The sequence below is a fragment of the Mytilus edulis genome, chromosome 3, assembly GCF_963676685.1.
Source record: "Mytilus edulis chromosome 3, xbMytEdul2.2, whole genome shotgun sequence".
NCBI lineage: Eukaryota > Metazoa > Mollusca > Bivalvia > Mytilida > Mytilidae > Mytilus > Mytilus edulis.
The window spans coordinates 32,990,558-33,008,317 of record NC_092346.1 but is presented as its reverse complement, the minus strand read 5'-3'; the positions used below and the strand labels follow the sequence as shown (position 1 = coordinate 33,008,317).

Here is a 17,760-nt window from a genome sequence, read left to right as displayed (position 1 = left end):
AAAATCAGAGACAGCTCGCCTAAGAAGGGTTTTATTTTGGGTTAAGAGTTTTATGTATTTGTATATCGGGACAACTTGCGTCAAAATTATTATGTATTATTATCATTCTATTTATAAGTTCTCTAAAAATATCTTTTCGTTCTGCTGATTGTTCATTGAAATGACAATGAAGAAAAACATGATGTATATCTTCCACTTCATCACAGCTCTATCAGTGAAATATCTGTGTTAAACTGGAAATTGTTTCTATATTGTTCTGTTTCTATGGACCTATACTGATGATGTATCAATAACATTATATAAATTGACCAGTTTTCATAAAAGTGCGAGCTAGCCACAAAACAAGGTTCAACCCAACATTTTTTTCTTAAAATGTCCTGTACCAAGTCAGGAAAAGAGCAGTTGTTATCTTATAGTTCGTTTCTTTGTATGTTGCATTGTCGTTTGTTTTTTGTACACTTCAGTGTTTCTGTTGTTTCGTTATTTTCATCTTATATTTGATGTGTTTCTCTCGGTTTAAGCCGTTTGTAACCCGGATTTGTTTTTTCTTTCAATCGATTTATGACTTTCGAACCGCGGTTTACTACTGTTGCTTTTATCAATAGTACATTTCCAGCCCTATAAATGATCAGCGAGTATTAACATAAGTAAAATATATACTCTTTAGTAAGTAACTTTACTAAAACAGACGAAAGTGATATAGACACCAGGGGCCGGTTTCACGAAGCTATCCTAAGACATGTCATAAGATATATCTTAGGACATGTCTTATGATCCTCTTATGACTATCCTAGGACAGATCTCAGACCTCGTCTCGAAGCTGTCTTAGGATGATCTTAGCTAAGACATCCTAAACCTGCCGCAAGTTCTTTAAATTTTCAAATATAAAAAAATATGATTTACGGAAAAAAATCATGTAAATGTAGTATGTCTTACCATAAATTATTCTAAACGTATTGATTAATATAATGACATAATTTTCAAAATAAATATAAAAAAATAAAAGTAATTAATATATAAATTATCTTTAAACAATACATCAATATAATTATGAAATTTTTAATGCAAAATTAAGAAAAAAGAATATAAAATGATGCCATTATTTTGGTACAAGTGAGTGAATTCAATTTCGACTTTATTGGTTATAAAAGGGTTAAGGGATACAATCGTGCAATCTGTTGACAAATCATGATAATCCGTCAATCTAGAAAGATAACATTATAAGCAGGAACAGGAGAATAGATAATTAGATGATAATAAGATATTTTTTAAAAAATTAATATAAAAAATGAGTGTAATTTATATAAATAAACGTATAACTATCATAAGACCATCATAAGACACCTCTCGCGTTGTCCTAACTTTATGACCAACTTTAAGAGATGTCCTAATTTAGGACCACTTTGTGAAACCTAAGACAGCTTCGTGAAACTGGGTCCAGGTCTACGTGTTTACCTATATGAATTACTTCCAGTTTTTTGTTTTGTTTTGTTTACAAGTTATGTTATAATCAATTTGAATAAAATTGGACGTGATCGAGAAACGGGTTTTACAGAACTTATTTATATATGTCCGACATTGCTGGACTTTGCAGACGATTCCGTAATATTTTTAAGTCAATAGCGAACAGTTCTGACGACATCATTCAATTTTGTTATGCACATAAATGGGTTTTTGAAATGAACAATCTAACCAAATTAAGGCAATTTACAACGACTCATAGCTTGAAAACTAGCGCGGCGACTCATTCTTTTTTGTCATATTTTTGAAAAAAGCCTTTATTAAAATCTTCATTTTTTGATAATTATAAGAAAAATCGGTCTCCAAAAGTATATACTTATGATCTATCTTAATGTCATAGAAGTGAGAGGTTTAGCTAGCTATAAAACCATTTTTAATCTAACATTTTCTACATATCAAGTCAGGAATATGAGGTTTTTTTTCCATATTTCGTTTGACTGTTTGAGCTATGGATTTTACCATTTGATAAGGGACTTTCCGATTTGGATTTCCTTGAGGTTCGGTATTTTTGTTATTTTTCCTTTTTCGTGCACTTTAAAATCAGTCCAGGACATAAACATATCACTAAATTTCAAATATGTTCTTAAAAAACCCTGCATTTTACTTTTACTCAATTTCCTTTTTTTCCTTTTTGGAGATCATTAAAAACCTGATGCAAAACAAAGAAAACCACACGTTTGGCCTTAGATTACTGAGTAGATCAACAAAGAAAACTACACGTTTGGCCTTAGATTACTGAGTAGATCAACAAAGAAAACCACACGTTTGGCCTTAGATTACTGAGTAGATCAACAAAGAAAACCACACGTTTGGCCTTAGATTACTGAGTAGATCAACAAAGAAAACCACACGTTTGGCCTTAGATTACTGAGTAGATCAACAAAGAAAACTACACGTTTGGCCTTAGATTACTGAGTAGATCAACAAAGAAAACCACACGTTTGGCCTTAAATTACTGAGTAGATCAACAAAGAAAACCACACGTTTGGCCTTAGATTACTGAGTAGATCAACAAAGAAAACCACACGTTTGGCCTTAGATTACTGAGTAGATCAACAAAGAAAACCACACGTTTGGCCTTAGATTACTGAGTAGATCTGTCCCGAATGTTTATTTACTTTACTTTCGGTACCCATCTCAAAGAAACAAAACAAGCGTCGATGATTGATCTCCCTTATCAAAATCATATACAAACTTTATTTCCCAAAAACTCATTATAGATTTGATCAAATAATTAAAAAAAAGGACCCGAAGCAGTGAAAATTAAAACCTTTCGTTAATAGCGTTTTTAAATCGAAGCTTTGAAAATGATACACCTTATCGCATATCGTTATATGATAAACATCTCTTTATGAAAGTGGTCATTTGCATTGAAAATTAAAAATGGTGCTAAGCACATTCAGTCATCGCCATGCAGCATAACTAATTATAAACGCCTAGGTATTTTTATAGCCCGTCTGCACCCAATATACACTATAACCAACCAAATATCACAATTCAAAGTAGTATTTATAAACTTCCGATTTGAATCGGTCCTTTTCTTGTTTCTTTTATCACTCCAAATTATCTGATTAAATTAAATACTTATGATACACGTCATCAAATTAAAAAAGGTTTAGATTTGAAAAAAAGATTTGTTGACGTTTAAGAATTGAACACCATTGAACAGACGACACTTTGATGTCTAAATTAAACGGAGGTTAAAACATATTGAACAAAGATAATTTATTGTTTAACGCCAACGTCCAAAAATTTATGATACAGGAATGTCCAGCACCAAACCACTGAACATCAAAATGAAAATAAATGAATAAATATATACATTTCTAAATAGATATATAAAGAATTAATTAAAGAAAGTGAAATAAATGAATAAAAATAACTGAATGAATAATTTAATAAACAATTAGTTAAAAAGCAAGAAAATTGAAAAAAAAAAGTAGAAGAAAAAAAAGAATAAAAAAAAAATAAATAAATAAATAAATAATTTATTAAATAATTTTTGTTTTAAATAGATAAATAAAACAGGTCACATAATGTATCTACACATCCTCATTTTTTTATGGTAAAAACTTGAATTTCAGAACAGAAGGACCTGACTTGTGTTTGATACGAAGCAACATCACTGGCATCACTGACTAGCTGGAAACGTTGGTTCATAAAAAACTAAACCAATTAGAAAAGGAACTTCTAGTAGACGACCTCATTTTAGAACGAGGCACACGTCTGACCTCATTTCATCCAAAGCTTAGGTAAAGCGCGTATCTAAAGATTTAATACGATAACAAGATAAAGAGCTGCCAGTTGGACAATAGGCCAGTTAAAAACAAACTTTGAGTATACAAATTAGCTCTACCTAGCAACATGTAGTGCTACAGAAAATCTACGTGCAACAGCAAATGCGTAAGAACAACTTAAAGCCGGTTAAATCATAAACAAAAGTCAAAATAACCAACAATAAGTTCTATACCAATAGGTTTGGTAGATTTGGTATTTTAAAGACAAATCTTTTTAGTTTGATGGGTAAGTTTTGGTAAAGTGGACGCATTGGTTTCAGAAGTTCGTCGGACATGAACCTAATGTAGTCTTTTCGCAATGTTTATGTTCATCATTTTATGATTACGCTTTAGTATTTCTTGTCTAATGCAAGGATTTGTATAGTGAGACTAATGAGTCTAATGTCTTGTTTAATGATTTAGTTTGAGGAATTCAAGATTTACAACGCTATATACTTTGGTGGACAACTAATTGAAGTCTAAAAAAATATTCAATGACGAGCAGCAAACTATCTAAAACTCTGAGTAGCAGTGGTTTTGTGCCGACATCCACATCCCTAAATAATAGTAATTATTATGATTATACAAATAACTAAATCAAACTAAAATTCATTTCAAATAATTTGAAATCAAGTAGTTACACTCCGCTTTTGACAAGAGGGAAAGTATACAGAACACAGATCTATATACATATAGCAACACAAGAAATGGCAATTTGCTCGGGATCCGTTAGCCTAGATTATGCTTTAATTGCTAAGTGAAAACGATAGTTCTACAAAACCAAAAACATTTGTCAAATCTGAAAAAAATTACACGATGCCATTGGCAGTCCAAACATATTTTCATCTGATTCATTTTTTTTGGGTAACAAAATGAACAACAAGAGAGCAACAAAATGCTAAACAGTGGACATTTGTAATATGGACACTCCTACCCCATCATGGTATCTTTATCCTTAAAAAAAACCAACAGTTAATGCATGAACAAACAAGCAACACAATAAATTAATATGAATTTACCAATAACCTGATTAATCTGCAAACAACTTACTGAAGAAAGATAAATCTGCTTATTACTCAACGAACAAAACAGAATCTGCCAAAAAATCAAACCGTCGAACAAAGACAAATCTGCTAACAATATACAATGAGCGAAGATAAGTAAAAAAATAAAAGACGAGTGATAACTAACCTTCTAAAACAGAAAGAACAAATCCGTCTCTCAGAAACGAAACTTTCAAAGATGCACCGTACCTTAAAACACAATGAGCAATGTATGATTTTAATGAGTACAAAACTAACAACAATATAATTGGAAATATTGCATCTACAACAAGTATTGACTAAGAAGGATAAAACAACATGCAAAAGAAATTGTAAGCAGTAATAATACTTCAATGATGCAGCAAATACAACACAACGACCAATCATAGAACTACTACTAAAACAAGTAAAATCACAAAAATACTGAACTTATAGAGGAAAATCAATTGGAAAGTCCATAATCACATGGCAAAATCAAATTACAAAAAGCATCAAATAACAAAAACTACTAAACTCAAAGGAAAATTCAAAATAAAAGTCCGTCATAAAATTGTAAAATCGAAAGTTCAATCTCAGCAAACCAATGTAAAACAACTGTCATAGTCCTGACTTGACACATGCATTTCTCTACGTAGAAAATGGTGCACTAAACCTGCAAAATTAGTTTGATATGTTTTTTAAACTTGCTAGAAACATGATGAGCTATGGACAACTCAATTAGCACGAATATAAGTACAAAAAATGCAATGAGCCATGCTTAAAGTGTTATTTGTTTTACTGTTTAAATTAGACGAAATACCGACACAGTTATTTAATACCATTTATTAACTTATTACTAACACAATTCTTTATTAATATTCTTGTACATTGCAATTGTTATAAAATACATCAATAACATAATTACAAACCTAATCTTGATTTATATCCAATTTTTAGAAATATCTTGTGATGTCACCTTTGTGATGTTGATACAGATGCGTAACGGACAGTTCTTAGTTCTGTTTTTGTGTGCTGTCCTAGGTTGTTTTATGTACTCGTTGTTACTTTTATTCTGTGGTTAGCATGTTGAAATGTACTATTGTATTGTTTATTTGTATATCTTTCTGTCCTGAATGTTCTTGCATTTATTTGTACTGTATTCCTGTCATATAATGTTGTCATTTTAGTGGTATACTCAACATTGCCATAAAAGCACAAGGTTTGGCTAGCAACAAAACTAGGTTTAAACCACCATTTTTTAAAATGTCTTATAAATTTTGAATTATTAAGAAACTAAGGTTTCAACTCCCTCAGGCAAAGTTGGCTTTATATGGATTTTTAATTTTTAGGTATTTTTGACATATAGCTCTTCAACGGTTTCGGTACTTACACATCTTCGGATTTTAAATGTTTGGCGTTCCTGATGAAGGTAAATCCAGAAAAGCGCTTCGGACGCAAGAAATTATTTAACGTGTTATTTACAATTTTTTATACTAAGTCAAGAAAATGGCAGTTGTTTTCTTATAGTTAGTTTTCTGTGTGTTTTACATTGTCGTTTGTTTGTTGTTGCATTTCAATGTTTATGTTGTTTCGTTGTTTTCCTCCTATAGTTGATGGGTTTCTCTCAGTTTGAGTTTATGATTTATGACTTTTGAACAGTGGTATACTGCCTTTGTTTATCATTTGCAATGAAAAATTGCAAAAAGTACAACGAAAAATATTATAGCAGATAACAACACAATAATCAGCTATAAATTCATTAAGATTGTTGTAGTTACAAACATCACAGTGATCAATTATATTGATGTCCTGAACAAGATGAGTTCTGATACAGCCGACAACTGCATACAACACATTGAGCAATGAAAAAGCTGCCATTATTATCAATCTAATAACACAAAATGAGCAATGGAACAGCTGCAAACAACACATTCAGCAATGATCAATCTGACGACACATAATGAACAATTGTAGATATCCATAATACGATGAGCAACGATAAAACTTCATGTGCATAATGAACAATGGAGCAGCTACAAACAAAACATAAGCAATGTTCAATCTGCCGACACATAGTGAACGATGGTATGTAAAGCTGCAAACAACGCAATAAGTAATGATAATGCGGCAAACATAAAATGAACAATTGACATAGCTTCAAACAACACAACGAGGAATGTAATTGATGCCATTACACAACTGGCAATAGTAAGCTGCAGACAACACAACGAGAAACGATAGTGCTGCTTACACAAAATGAACAATGGAACAGCTGCAAACAATCCAATGAGCAGTGATCAATCTCCCGACATACAATGAGTGATGGTACAGATGCAAAAAGCACAATAATCAATGATAATGCAACCAACATAAAATGGACAATGACACAGCTGCAAACAACATAATGAGCAATATTATAGCTGCGATTCTAAAACAGGCAATGAAACAGTTGCAAACAACACAATGGCGTAGTTGTACAAGTAAGCAGCAAAAAACAAAATGCAACTCTATGTCAATCAGCAAAGTATATCATTAGCACAATGACAAACTAAAAACATTAACACAATGAACAACTTAAAGCTACCATACCGCCATGAACATCTCAAAACATTAATACAATTATCATTTCAAATCTGACATTAACACAATGACCAACTTAATTCTGACATTAACACAATGACAAACCTAGAGAATTCACACAATGACTAACATAAAGCTGACATTAACACAATGACTAACTTAAATATGTCAATGCGATAATGACTGATATTAAACCTACTTTAAAATAGCCAATGATCGATATATCTAATAAAAGTACGAACCCACGACTGACAAAGGACGTATCAAAATACAAAGGAATATAAACTAGTAAGCAATTAGCATGAAAAAGTGGTTATAATTCTGATAAAGTACAATAACCTACTACCAATCTGACAATAGCACATATAGGACAGCGATTTATTCAACAATAAAAATATGACCTAAAAAACGCGTCTTCTGATTGGCTGACGTTATTTTGTTATGAATCCATATACATAATTAAGTCATCAACGTTTTTTCATGGTTTTCTACGGTTTAAAATGGAATTTAGAATTAAATTATAAGAAATGACTGTAATATTTTTTCTGTCTATGAAGAAATAACATAGAAAATGTGGTGCACACTGAATAACGCGCGTAGCGGGTTATTTAACAGTGTGCACCACATTTTTTAAGTTATTTCGAAAAGACAGAAAAAATATTACAGTCATTTCTTATAATTTAATTCTAAATTCCATTTTAAACCGTAGAAAACCATGAAAAAACGTTGATGACTAAATTATGTATATGGATTCATAACAAAATAACGTCAGCCAATCAGAAGACGCGTTACATCCAAAATTAAATTATTCAAGCATAAATTTAACAATTACATATAATGAAGTGACAAATCTGACAACAGTGCGATACTCAGTTATAAAACAGACAATAAGACGATAATCGGTTACAAATCTGACAATAGGTGTATTAACCGCAGTTCACACATTGTTAATTCTAAATCTGACAAATAAGTAGCAATGGCAAGTCTGACAATAACCGATGAATCTTTCTTCGTCTATAATGGTCAACTATATTTTTTTAATAACTTAAAAATAACGCAATGACCAGTGTATTGAATGTATAATAATTGATAGATATATAAAGTGGTTGGCGATACATCTGACAACAACTGGATGACCGATTATGTGTTATATCGTTATACATTTGTTAATAAGAACATGAATAACAAGTCATCTTGCATATTGCCGCGCGATACAAATCTGACAATAACAAAATAACTTATTTGACAATAACAAAATGACTAATTTGACAACAAAGTGTAATTACAATCGTTATACGAACAACAACAGAATAGCCACAAAATATCGCGATAACTATGTATTTGTCATCCAGTTACCCCAAATGACTAATGATAAATCCGATAACCACCGATACTTGAACAAAATGTTTACCGATAGTTAGAATTGGATAATTATGTTAACTCACAGTAAATGTTGTAATGAAATGAAATACTATAACAAAACATACCGAACAACAACAAACAAATTACCACTGATACAAATACGAATTTAAAATACAAAAGGTGACACAACGAATACCGGTACTTTAGCGAAAACTCACCGAGCAGCTATTACTATGACAGGGACATAAAGACAAGATAATCTTGACTAACATAATGACTAATCATGATTTTAACAATAACGTTATGAACAACAGCATCATATTATCAATAATACATCCACTAATATCACGATTTTAGCAATAACTAACGACACATCTAACAATAACACGATAAATCGTATACTAATCATGATTTCAAAGATAACTCATGAACTTATAACACGTGATTTAATATTGAGTCTAACAATAACATTATGGCGAACAATATATCTTTATATAACATTTACCTAATATCATAATAATGACAATAACACATTTACTTCTATCATGATTCCAACACATTTAATGATTTAATGGTTCTAACAATAATACAGTCATTAATATTTCTATTAAAAACACATGGACTTTAATCATGATTTAAACAATAACATAAAATCTAACGACATATGTAGCAATAACACGATTAGCAATTACTAATCATGATTTTAACGATTACACATGAACTAATAACAGATGGATTAAAAATGAGTCTAACAATGTTTATATTCTGTCGAACGATATATCTGCCAATAACATTTGACTGATATCTTGATAAAACAGTAACCCATTTACTTGTATCATGATTCAAACACATTTTATAATATCATGGTTCTAACACATCGACTAATATTTCTATTAATAACATATGGACTAATATCATGATTTGAACAACAGCACAGTGACAAATATCCGGATTTGAACAATAACACATTGACTAAAAGCATGATTCTAACAATAACACATTGACACATATCATGATTCTAACAATAACATATTGAATAATAACATATTGACTAATATCATGATTTTAACAATAACATATTGAATAATAACATATTGACTAATATCATGATTCTAACAATACCACATTTACTAATATTATGGTTCTGATAATAACACATTGACTAATAACATTTATCTAACAATAACACATTGGCTCATATCATGATTCTAACAATAAACCATTAACTAATATAATGGGTCTAACAATAACCCATTTACTAATATCATGATTCTTACAATAACACATTAACTAATATAATGGGTCTAACAATAACACATTTACTAATATTATTAATTCGTATATTTTAACAAATTTGATTCGTTTAGGGATAGTCACATGTTAAACTATATTTTCGAAGGTAGAGAGAAAACGGCGGATAGCAAAAAGCATATTGACCTGCAAAAAGCATATCGCACGGTTATTTTTAGAATATCTAAAAACCGATATACTTTGTGACGTAATGTAATGAATTTCAAGATATTGTTTAACGTTTTATAACACATGATATCTGTCATCGATAATTTGACAAAAAATCTTTAAATACATTAGATGTAAAAAATAAAAAGGGTAAATGAAATAACAACTAATATGTTGTTACTGTCAAGGAGACAATGTAATATCTATAAAATTCCAATAATCCTAAATGACGATTTTGATACAAATATGGTGGGAAATTAATAATATAACTAATGTAGCCTTTGTATGAGGTCAATACAGAATATATCGACCCAAAGAAGTATATCGACCTCGGACTTCGTCCTCAGTCAATATACTTCTTTCAGGTCAATATATCCTTGTATCGACCTCATACAAAGGCTATATTTGTATAATATCATGATTCTAACAATAACACATTAAACTAATATCATGGGTCTAACAATAACACATTTACTTATATCATTGGTCTAACAATAACACATTTACTAATATGATGGGTCTAACAATAATACATTTACTAATATCATTGGTCTAACAATAACACATTTACTTATATCATGGGTCTAACAATAACACATTTACTTATATCATGGGTCTAACAATAACACGTTTACTTATATCATGATTCTAACAATAACACATTGACTAATATTATGATTCTAACAATAACACATTGACTAATATTATGATTCTAACAATAACACATTGACTAATATTATGATTCTAACAATAACACTTTGACTAATATTATGATTCTAACAATAATACATTGACTAATATTATGATTCTAACAATAACACATTGACTAATATTATGATTCTAACAATAACACATTGACTAATATTATGATTCTAACAATAACACACTGACTAATATTATGATTCTAACAATAACACATTGACTAATATTATGATTCTAACAATAACACATTGACTAATATTATGATTCTAACAATAACACATTGACTAATATTATGATTCTAACAATAATACATTGACTAATATTATGATTCTAACAATAACACATTGACTAATATTATGATTCTAACAATAACACATTGACTTATATTATGATTCTAACAATAATACATTGACTAATATTATGATTCTAACAATAACACATTGACTTATATTATGATTCTAACAATAACACATTGACTAATATTATGATTCTAACAATAACACATTGACTAATATTATGATTCTAACAATAACACATTGACTAATATTATGATTCTAACAATAACCCATTGACTAATATTATGATTCTAACAATAACCCATTGACTAATATTATGATTCTAACAATAACACATTGACTAATATTATGATTCTAACAATAACACATTGACTAATATTATGATTCTAACAATAACCCATTGACTAATATTATGATTCTAACAATAACCCATTGACTAATATTATGATTCTAACAATAACACATTGACTAATATTATGATTCTAACAATAACACATTGACTAATATTATGATTCTAACAATAATACATTGACTAATATTATGATTGTAACAATAACACATTGACTAATATTATGATTCTAACAATAACACATTGACTAATATTATGATTAGAACAATAACACATTGACTAATATTATGATTCTAACAATAACACATTGACTAATATTATGATTCTAACAATAACACATTGACTAATATTATGATTCTAACAATAACACATTGACTAATATTATGATTCTAACAATAACACATTGACTTATATCATGATTCTAACAATAACACATTTACTTATATCATGATTCTAACAATAACACATTTACTTATATCATGACTCTAACAATAACACATTAACTAATATGATGATATAACCAAAAACACATTTACTAATATCATGATTCTAACAATAACACAATGACTTATATCAAGATATGAACAATAACACATTGACAAATATCATGGTTCTAACAATAACACTATAGTTACTATCATGATTTCATCAATAACATAATAATTAACGACATATCTAACCAAAACACGAAAAACAACTACTTATTATGATTTTAATGATTACACATGAACTGATAATACGTGCATTGATAATGAGTCTAACAATGGTATTATGGCTAACAAAACATATGTCAATAACATTTGACTAATATCATGATTCTAACAATAAATAAAGGCAACAGTAGTATACTGCTGTTCAAAACTCGTAAATCTATGGACATTTTTTGTTCTACTAGTTTTCATGCTGTTAGGCTACCGGACTGGTAGAATCCTCACATTCCGACAACTCTAATAAGACTTCAGTGGATACTGCCAATTCTGAAAACACTTCAGTGGATACTGCCAATTTTGATAACATTACAATAGAAACTGACATTTCTGACAACATAACAGTGGATACTGACAACTCTTATAACACTACAACGGATACTGAGAATTCTGAAAACATCACAGTATATACTGACATCTATAATAACACTATCTTATATACTGTCAACTCTGATAACACTGCAGTAGATACTAGCAGTTATGATAATCCTTCAATGAATTCTGACTAAATCTATTAAGTATAACGATAACCCTGATAACGATATAGCAGACACTGACAACTATGATACAACACCAATGGATACTGACCACTCTAATAATACTACAGTGGACACTGACAACTCGGATACTTATAACTTTACAGTCGATAATAACATCTCTGATAATATTCCAGTGGAAACAGACACATCTGATAACACTACATGTGATGCTTACAACTCTGATAACACTACAGTTAATGCTAACATCTCTGATAACACTACATTTGATGCTTACAACTCTGATAACACTACAGTTCATGCCAACATCTCTGATAACACTACAGTTGATGCTAACAACTCTGATAACACTACAGTTGATGCTAACATCTCTGATAACACTACAGTTGATGCTAACATCTCTGATAATACTACTACAGTTGATGCTAACATCTCTGAAAACACTACATTTGATGCTAACATCTCTGATAACACTACAGTTGATGATAACAACTCTGATAACACTACAGTTGATGCTTACATCTCTGATAACACTACAGTTGATGCTAATAACTCTGATAACACTACAGTTGATGCTAACATCTCTGATAACACTACAGTTGATGCAAACATCTCTGATAACACTACAGTTGATGCTAACATCTCTGATAATACTACTACAGTTGATGATAACAACTCTGATAACACTACAGTTGATGCTTACATCTCTGATAACACTACAGTTGATGCTAATAACTCTGATAACACTACAGTTGATGCTAACATCTCTGATAACACTACAGTTGATGCAAACATCTCTGATAACACTACAGTTACTGCTAACAACTCTGATAACACTACAGTTGATGCTAACATCTCTGATAACACTACAGTTCATGCTAACAACTCTGATAACACTACAGTTCATGCTAACATCTCTGATAACACTACAGTTGATGCAAACATCTCTGATAATACTACAGTTGATGTTAACATCTCAGAAAACACTACATTTGATGTTAACAACTCTGATAACACTACAGTTGATGCAAACATCTCTGATAACACTACAGTTGATGCTAACATCTCTGATAACACTACAGTTGATGCTAACAACTCTGATAACACTACAGTTGATGCTAACAACTCTGATAAAACTACAGTTAATGCTAACATCTTTAATAACACTACAGTTGATGCTAACATCTCTGATAACACTAAAGTTGATACTGACAACTCTGCTAACATTAAAGTGGATACTGAAAACTTTGATAACACTGCAGTTGATACTGAAAACTCTGCTAACACATCAATGGGTATTGATAACTCTGACAACAGGTAGTGAATACTGCATGACAACTGTGATAACATCACAACTCTGATAACTCTTCAGTAGATATTGATCGATACTGTAAACTTTGATAACGCTGCAGTCGATACTGACTATTCTGATAACAATATCGTAGAAACTGACAACTCTGATAACACAACCATTGATACGGACAAATCTGATAACATTATCGTAGAAACTGACAATTTTGATAACACAACAGCCGATACTGACAACTTTGCTAACACTACATTTAATACTGACAAGATTCTTAACATACAGTGAATACAAACAAATTTTATTACTCTACAGTGGATACTGACAAATCTAAGAAAACTGCAGTTTATGCTGATAACTCTGGTAACACCACAGTGGATACTGATAACTCTGGTAACACCACAGTGGATACTGATAACTATGATAACACCACAGTGGATACTGATAACTCTGGTAACACCACAGTGGATAATGATAAATGTCATAACACCACAGTGGATACTGACAAATGTCATAACACCACAGTGGATACTGACAAATGTCATAACACCACAGTGGATACTGACAAATGTCATAACACCACAGTGGATACTGACAAATGTCATAACACCACAGTGGATATTGATAAATGTCATAACACCACAGTGGATACTACCAATTTTGATAACTCTATAGATAATGCTGAGAAAACCGTTAAATTACAATAGATAGTGACAAATCTCATAATTATAAAGTAGACACTGACAAATCTGATAAAACTTTACCACTACTGAAATATAAATTCACAAAGCAAACGGACATATCCAACAAAAGTACAAGGGACCACAATACAAGATACTACAATGAACGTTAAACACCTTTCTACCAGAGTTAACAAGAACATGTTGCAGCACCATAATGATCAGCCAAAATTATGTAATAGATGTTTCATTGACAGCAACATCAACTGTACAGAGAACCCAAACAAACTCTATAAATCTAATTGGATAACTGACAATTTTCGAGGCAACGATATGCTGTTACAAATTTAACAAAACATGAGCTTACAATGCATATTAAACAGCTATTTCCATTGTAAATCCACGCTTAAACGTCATAGAAACAGATGATAACTACCCACTATTATATAACTGCCAACCTACCAATAGACATTAAGGCAACGATAGAAAACATTAAAGAAACGCCAATTTGCCGACAAGCACTGGATTGAAAACAGAAAACATCAAAGAGACAATCAAAAACAACAGATTGATCACATTAATCAACCAAACCGACAAAAAAAAATGACATCAAACATCAGTGGATCAATGGATCAACTGTTATATGATAGTCTGATTTGACAAAAGGAACAACTCACAACGTTTTCTACAAAACAAATATAACCAATAGGTGATACTTCGGATATATTTTCAAATGTCTTTAAATTCTGTTATGTAGAAAATTGTGGATTGAACCTGGTTTTATAGGTAGCTAAACTTCTCACTTATATGACAGTCGCATCTAATTTTATTATATTGACAACGATTATGTATATTATCTGTTGCTACATTTTGTTGTAGATCAGTTATATATATATACATGGTGATATACAAAACATACGTTGGTTAGGTGCAATTCTAGGGTTAGGCTTTTCTTCTTTAGTATCATAACACTCACTGCATACTGACAACTCTGATAACCCTACTGTAGATAGTGACAACTCTGATAACAATACAGTTGTTACTGATTGCTCTGATATTATTTCTGTGGATACTGACAACTCTGATAACAATACTGTGGATACTCAAAACTTTGATAATAAAACCGTGGATACTGTCAACTCTGATAACACTACAGTGGCTACTGACAACTCTGATATTATTACTGTGGATACTGATAACATTACCGTGGATACTGACAACTTTGATAATATTACCGGGGATACTGACAACTCTGATAACAATACTGTGGATACTGACAACACTATCGTGGATACTGACAGTTCTGGTAACATTACAGGGGATGCTGAAAACACTTCAGCATATACTGACAATTATGATATCATGACATTAGATACTGACAACTCTGATAACACTGCAGTGGACTGTAACAGTAGATACTGACAACTATGATAACACTACAGTAGATATTGATAACTCTGATATCAGTACAGTGGATACTGATAACTAAGATAACACCACAGTGGATACTGACAACTCTGATAACACTACTCTGATAACGCCACAGTGGATACTTACTATTCTGATATTATTACTGTGGATACTGACAACTCTGGTAACATTACCGTGGATAATGACAACTCTGATAACACTACAGTGGATACTGATAACTCTAATAACATTGCTGAGGATACTGACAACTCTGATATTATTACTGTGGATACTGACAACTCTGATACCATTACCATGGATACTAACTACTCTGATAACATTACCATGGGTATTAACAACTCTGATATCATTGCCGTGGATACTGACAATTCTGATAACATTACAGTGGATACTGATAACTCTGTTATCACTACGGTGGAAACTGATAACTCTTATTGCATTACTGTGAATAATGACAATTCTGATAGCATTACAGCGGATACTGACAACTCTGATAACATTACCGTGGATACTGACAACTCTGATATTATAACTGTGGATACTGACAACATTACCGTGGATATTGACAACTCTGATAACATTACCATGGATACTGACAACTATAATAACATTAACCATGGATACTGACAACTCTTATAATATTACAGTGGATACTGACAACACTACAACATAAACTGGCAACTATGATATCATGACATTAGATACTGTCATCTGATAACACTACAATAGAAATTTACAACTCTAATAACATTAGGTTACTACCTATTTAATAGTTTTACATTTGATGTTAGTTTGTTTTGGGGAAAATGCTCTTTTGAACTTTTATTCATATTTGATATTTGCTATCTTGTTCTTGATTATTCCTCCTTGGTTAATAAGCGCCTGGTTTAAAATGGTCAATCAAGTTTTTTTTCATTTTTTGTTATTTTTCTATTAATATATTATTATTTCCTTCATTTTATTGTATTTCAGATCTACAAGGTTATATAATTAACATATGGTTGCTGGACGCTTTCTAGGAAGAGGTTTTTCTTCTTTAGTATCATTTTTTGGTTTGTGTTTGAATCATGTTTGGTATGTGATGTTTTAAATTTGTAGATGTAAAATGAACACTTTTTGACTCAATAAAAATATGTATTTCATTGAGTACTTATTTTCATTGATAGAAGGAAAATTAAGAAGACTTTCACAGTTTTTTTTCTATCTTAATTTCTCAACGTATAATTGTCTATTCTAAAAACAAAAACAAACATAACTTAGTCAAAATGAAAATGAAGGTGTATTCATGTCCAAATATTCTTAAAATTTTGAATAACTAAATTTACATAATTTATTCACGCATGACTTTTTAACAAAAAAGGTATATAAATTGACCTTAACATAATGTCATGTAAAATTTTCATGAAATCTTGTAACTCAAGACTTTTCAATTTCTAAATTTCATATGCTAGAAACAGGAGAATGAACTAAGAAAATCAGTAGGGGTAAATTTGGAGACTTTAATTCATATTTTCTTTACCTCAATTTTTGTACTTTATATAACGTTTTCTATTTGATAAAATAAATCATGAAG

The 17,760-nt window shown here is 30.6% G+C and overlaps 2 protein-coding genes across 2 annotated transcripts; both read left to right on the top strand.

Moving 5' to 3' along the window:
- The first annotated feature begins 12,849 nt into the window (after positions 1–12,849).
- LOC139515200 (mucin-22-like) lies at positions 12,850–14,783 on the top strand. The gene is made up of 2 exons (XM_071304764.1): positions 12,850–14,065; positions 14,392–14,783. Exons 1-2 carry the CDS (start codon positions 12,850–12,852, stop codon positions 14,781–14,783), a joined length of 1,608 nt encoding a protein of 535 aa, XP_071160865.1.
- Positions 14,784–14,957: 174 nt separating this feature from the next.
- Positions 14,958–16,814, top strand: LOC139515199 (mucin-22-like). The gene is made up of 3 exons (XM_071304763.1): positions 14,958–14,991; positions 15,766–16,161; positions 16,303–16,814. The coding sequence occupies exons 1-3, from the start codon at positions 14,958–14,960 to the stop codon at positions 16,812–16,814; spliced, it is 942 nt and encodes a 313-aa protein (XP_071160864.1).
- The last annotated feature ends 946 nt before the right edge of the window (positions 16,815–17,760 follow it).